The sequence below is a fragment of the Neophocaena asiaeorientalis genome, unplaced genomic scaffold (assembly GCF_003031525.2).
Source record: "Neophocaena asiaeorientalis asiaeorientalis breed wild unplaced genomic scaffold, Neophocaena_asiaeorientalis_V1.1 scaffold704, whole genome shotgun sequence".
NCBI lineage: Eukaryota > Metazoa > Chordata > Mammalia > Artiodactyla > Phocoenidae > Neophocaena > Neophocaena asiaeorientalis.
The window spans coordinates 1,939,384-1,945,383 of NW_020175050.1; the positions used below are offsets into that span (position 1 = coordinate 1,939,384).

The 6,000-nt window shown below is 39.6% G+C and overlaps 1 protein-coding gene across 1 annotated transcript in view; it reads right to left on the bottom strand.

The window, feature by feature from the left end:
• PACRG (parkin coregulated) overlaps window positions 1-6,000 on the bottom strand; it is a gene marked incomplete at its 5' end in the record, with an annotated part of 428,573 nt that overhangs the window by 222,361 nt on the left and 200,212 nt on the right. The window contains one exon of the mRNA XM_024763634.1: window positions 5,489-5,660. Within this exon, the coding sequence (XP_024619402.1) occupies window positions 5,489-5,660 (172 nt within the window). The remainder of the gene's footprint in view (window positions 1-5,488; window positions 5,661-6,000) is intronic.

A 6,000-nucleotide genomic window follows, 5' to 3' on the forward strand; every position in this document is an offset into this window, starting at 1 on the left:
GTGCGCACAGTGAAGTTTGGGAATTGGTGCTTTAGACAGCAGGCTGTCCCCTTGGGTTGGTAAAGACTATATGTAGATTTGAGGCCCCAAGGTCAGGCAGTGGAGGAAGGACCAGCATCTTATGGTCTCTCAATCAAGAGGTTTACTCTTCTTCTAGAGGCAAAAAATATCAGTATAGCAGCTGATTGTTGTTCTAAAACATGATGTCATGGTTTGCACTGCGCAAAGGGTCATGACAATAACATCTTTATTGTGAACATTTTTATCAATATAAATTGATCCTCTTTACACACATAAAACTTCTTTTCATTAAATTCTACTTTTCTAAAATTGAATAACTACTCCTGCCTTCTTTTTCTTCATTTTCCCCAATATAGCTTTTATTTTTTAAATGTTTAAGTATTATTTTGTTTTTATATATAGAGAGAGAGTTTATATTCAGATTTTGTTTTTCACAAACCAATTTGAAAGTTAATTTTCATAGTTGAAATATTTGATTTCACATTTTCACCTTATTTTGAGCTTTTGGCTCAGCACTTCCTTGCTGCCTATTCAGTTTCATTCTTTTAATATATAGACTCTGTTTTAAATACTTTTATCTTCTCCGTTGACTTTGAAGGTTTATATCCAATTTCTCGGAATTACTTTTGCCACATTACTGCAAAATGATCCTTTGACATTTCTTGCAGTTTTGAAACTCTTTTCCATCAACTATTTACACTTAACTCTAGATTTAGTGGCTCTTAATGCAACTTGCTTTTCAAACTACGACATCCTCATTTTGGGGTTCTTATCTTGGCCTTACTCTCTGAGAGTTGGAGCACATCCACAGTAACCCTTTGTACGAAGGGCAGGTGGGCATTATGCTCACTGGGTCTGTGAGTCTTTTCTTTTTCTTCTCCTTCTCCTCCTTCTCTTTCTTCTCCTCCTTCCTTCTTCTTTTTTTAAACCAATTTTCATTCAGTTTATTACGTCATGTCTTGCTACTCATATGACAGGGATGAAATGTGCATACGGTGATTCTCCTCCAATTCTCATTGCTGTCTGGAATTTACTCTTACAAAAAGTGTCTTAGCCCCAGTTATTTTTATTTCTTGGTGTGTACCACTTTTTTCCCTGTCCAGATGTTTTTCCTTGTAATGAGCATTTTCTACCTGCAAAATAAGGGATATTTTTCATGTCTGAAAATTTCTTTCAATTCCTTCTGCCATTACCATTTCTATTCCTGTTGTTTTGATGATTCCTCTTGGGAGTCCCTATAACTTTTAGCTCCTGCTTGTGTCCTATGTTCTCCATTTTATAGTCCTTCCTCACCTTCTTTTTTATTCTTGTCTTTTCTGAGGGAGATGGGCTACATTCACAATTCCAGGTTGTGCAGTTGATTGTCCTCTGTGCCTCTGGGGGGACATTAATCCTACTCTGACATTTTTAGTTTCCCTTTTCTCAGTCAGCACTGGCTTATTTTCATGTGAATCTGGTCTCCTCTTGTAACTTTCCGCTTCTGTTTCATAGAGGCTGTATCTTCCTGAATGCTGAGGATGTCAAACACGTTTCTACAAGTTTCTTCTGGATCCTATGCCAAACGTTGTTGAGGTACAGTTTTCTTCTGACTATTCATGATATTTTCTCCCGTGTGTAGCAACTTGCTTTGAATGGCCCCGTGTGGCTGGGTTATTGTTATTGTTCTCGCTTTTATGGAGGAGAGAGAGCGCTAAACCCAGAGTCTACAGGTTGCTCTTGGCACCTCCTATCCTCCCGGCTGCTATGGGAATCCCCTTCTGCTTTCGATAGGCAAAGCTTCCAGTGACTTCTTCCTGGGATTGTTCTGCTGGATTTTGATAGATCTGTGTTCTCCTCACTGGATGTCTCACCGGACAGAAGTCTAAAATCCACAGTTTGGATTGCTCACATGGTCCTCTCATCTCATCCTCACCTACAACGTTTTGCTGTTGCTCTCAGCAATCAATACTTCATTGCCAACGCTGACTACTTCATACCGGGATTCTTTTGTAGTTTCTGACCCAGAATAACTCAAGAAGGTGTAAATAAGAAAGTGGGAGAGGAAGAGGAGGACCTGTAGTGATGCCATAAAGCAACAGAAATGGAACAATGTGTTAGATGTGCACTGTTCCCGTTATTACTCGATGACCCCACTTGGGGTCTTGAGCCAAGGAGAGAAGCAGAGAGTAAAGGGTCTTCTTATCTCTTTTTATGTTAGAAATCGTAGAACCACTGAATGTGTCCATTTCTCATTCCAGTATTATCAACCTTCCACTTAGTTGAAATAAACCCCAGATTCCAGAAATAGATAGGCAGGTAATCCCATTCACAGCTCCACAGGGAGTTTATATATTTTGCTTTGCCTTCAGAGATATTAATTATCGATGAATTAGAATTCAAGAAAAGATGTTAAAGAACTGCTAGCTGGTGATGGTGAGGTTAACTTTTGCCCCTGGAATGAGCCAAAATTTTACTAATAGTACCTTTTGAAAATAAGGTACACACAGCTGTTATATGTTATGCCAATTATGTGTATCAGTCCGCTTCTGGATCAACTAGCTTCCTTCCAGAATTCCACCTGAAAAATGCAGTTTACGTATGTAATACTTTTCACACTGTGCTGGAACCGCGCATTACCTTGCATAGTTAATCACTATTCTTTGCTGAGTAAAGTTTGGCTTTCAGCGATGTAGACAGAGTGAGAAGAAGCAAGCTGAGTTAGAAGATTCAGGATCAGTATATAATAGCAGAAGCCCAGGAAGGCAAACTAGGATATCTACCAAGAGAAACTTTCATTGCTTCTGGAACTGTAAATGATCAAATTCATACATAGTTACTATTCCCTGACAGATCATGTTTACTGAGTTCTTAATGTTTTCACTCATCAGCAAATGACCTCTAGGATGTGTCCTTAGAACACAACACTTCTCTCTTAACTCATTTAAGTATCTTCAAAATACTTAAATCAAATAAAATTGAAAATCAATCCACCTTGGCCTACAATACTCTAATTTGGACTGTTTTAATTGTAAGTGGTATAATCAAAATATTTCTTAGAAGTTCTCTTTCTGCCCTTCAGTGTTTTCAGTGGGGCTATGAGGGAGAGACTCCTGAGAAGGCAGGGATCCCAAAATGAACAGTTTATTGTAAAGAAAAGAACAGACTTCCGGTATTGCTGCTGTTCGGATGGGTGCTGGAGAAAAGGATACTGTGCTCTCCAGATAGTTCCCGGGGAGAATGTTCTGGCCTTTTTTGTTTATCGATAAAACTTGTGCATCATCTTTAGAAAATGTAGCATTTTTACTAGAATTTAACATATTCAAAAATTATGACTTGTTAGGAAGAATAAATCACATTTGGAAAAGGTTTTAATATAACTCAGTATTATATATCCTTCCTGAAGGCCTTTGAAGATTAGCCCTTCACTCAGCTGATGCATGAAGGGAAAGGAAAATTGGTTTTTAATAAAGTCGCTTTTGAAGAGTCGTTTTTCTTTCCACATTGCTTTTCACAGCAGGTATCACTGTCCTCTTGTTTGGTTTCACTTTCTATGTCTTGGTGGAAATTGGAAGCGGTCAGTTACATATCGCTTACAGAAATCTCAAAGACATGAGAGCAAATTTTAAAGTTGACTCAATTTACATAGTGACGGAAGAACTGCCAAAATTCTAGAACTCTAATGACACTTAATTCGAATCAATAAACTAGGGACCACTGATCAGATTAAGTAATCCAGACTGTGGGAAATGACCCAATGTTGAACTATTTTGTTCTTGTTTTGGCCAAACCATATGGCAACACTACCTCTGAGACAGTGAGGATGGGGTTCCCCTGTATCCTAGGAGACTAGGCAGGTGTACCGTCAATCATCCTGGGCAGCGGTCCATCCTGGAGTTGGGAGTGAGTGGAACTCGGGGTGGGGAAGCAGGGACCTGCTCATTCCTCTGAAGCCATGGGGTGTTTGGGCCCCGAACCAGTGGGTAAAATGCCTGGGGCAGCTCTGGCTGGGAAAGGGTGGGATTTCCTCTGCCCATGACCTGCTCAGAGGCACCAACCTCTGCTTTTCAATCACCAGCAGTGACAAAAGCTGAAGCAGCCAGCAACAGTGCGGGTCGGCAACTCTGGTGCAGGCAGAGTCTGGGGGCTTAAGGGGATAGCAGAGGGGGCCAGTCCTGGCCATTTGGACTTGAGAAGAGGCCGGAACCCCCTCCTGGAATCTTGTCACTGTAGGGTGGCTCTATTTCAAGGGCTGTCAGCAGGATGGCAGCTAGGTGAGGAGACTGGACTGGAAGTGGCTAAGGGTCTTGTCTGGGGGCCATGAGATGCCATTGCACTGGACAATGAAAATCTCATAAAACACTTTTATTTTTTTCTTAAAACCTGTTAATATGAGAATTTTCAAATACATATACAAAAGTAAAGAGAATGATGAACCCACATACCCATCACCCAACTTTAACAGTTATCAACATTTTGCCATACATCTTCATCTGTCCTTCACCTCAATTCTTCCTCTCTCCTGGATTTACTTATTTATTTATTTTTGTTAGTTTCTTCTTTATAACAAAGTGAATCAGCTATACATATACATATACCCTCGTATCTCCTCCCTCTTGCGTCTCCCTCCCACCCTCCCTATCCCACCCCTCTAGGTGGTCACAAAGCACCGAGCTGATCTCCCTGTGCTATGCGGCTGCTTCCCACTAGCTATCTATTTTACATTTAGTAGTGTATATATGTCCATGCCACTCTCTCACTTCGTCCCAGCTTACCCTTCCCCCTCCCCATGTCCTCAAGTCCATTCTCTACACCTGTGTCTTTATTCCTGTCCTGCCCCTAGGTTCTTCAGAACCATTTTTGTTTGTTTTTTAGATTCCATATATATGTGCTAGCGTACAGTATTTGTTTTTCTCAGAAACACTTTTAAAGGGGTGCTCTCAGCCAACTAGTCTGTAGGGACTCAGGCCAGAATAAATTGGCCACAAAAAGGAAGCACAATCTCATTTTATAGACAAACAGATAAAGCCAGTGACAGGATTACTCGAGAGACCCCCCCCCCAGATAATCCACTGTAGACAAAAAAGTTCAAGTATTTAATAACATTGATCTTTTCTCCATTCCAGATTTTTTTTCTTAAAATTATGAATTCTGCTGCATAAAAGTTACTAAATATAATTGTGTTTGTATTGTATATTATACACTTTACTTCTGAATGTACTAATGTTAATGCTTATGTCTTTACTATGAAACATTTTAAGTTAGTGTAAACCCATGCAATTTAGTTTATTTATGTCGCTAAGCTGCACCGCAGTATCAATGATGGGATATAGTAGGAGATTTGGGATGTTTGGCCCCATAAGTCAATTTATAAAAATTACTGCAAAACCTGGGGATAGCCTCAGTCTGTTGTGTTTTATTGCTTAATTAGCAAGTTGTCAAAAAGTGGCACCATGTAGAGTGAGTGATGCTTTTTTACCTGTTCACTTACTTTTTATCGGGATAATGAGCTGTGGAATGACAGGAAGAATCTTGTTCCCCCCGTGTTCCAGCATGTCGTGGATTCCTTGCCGAGCAAAAAATTCATAGGGAAATGTCATTTCACAGAGCCCATCAAAAAACAGAGGCAGATAATGATGGTAATCCAGCTTCTCAATTTCTACCTGAAAGGAGAGAGAAAAAATGCTATGTGAAAACAAAAATGAGGCAAAGCATGGCTGGGCCAACTGTGAAGCTGTCACTAACTTAGGAGAAGCAAGTTCTTCAGAACTTTAGGAAGACTTTATTAGTCAACTAACGTAACAACCTGAAGTATGTTGTCACATCTTTAATCTAGTAGTAATGAGGTTAAAATCATTGACCTTTAAATATTAACAGATTAAAATCATTAATAATCTACATTGAGAGCATTTTAGTACTTTTTTTGGGGGGGTTCTTAGGTTAAATTTTTACCATTTGGCACAAAGGTAACACTGAAAAGGGATTCAAAAAGTCCATGGTATG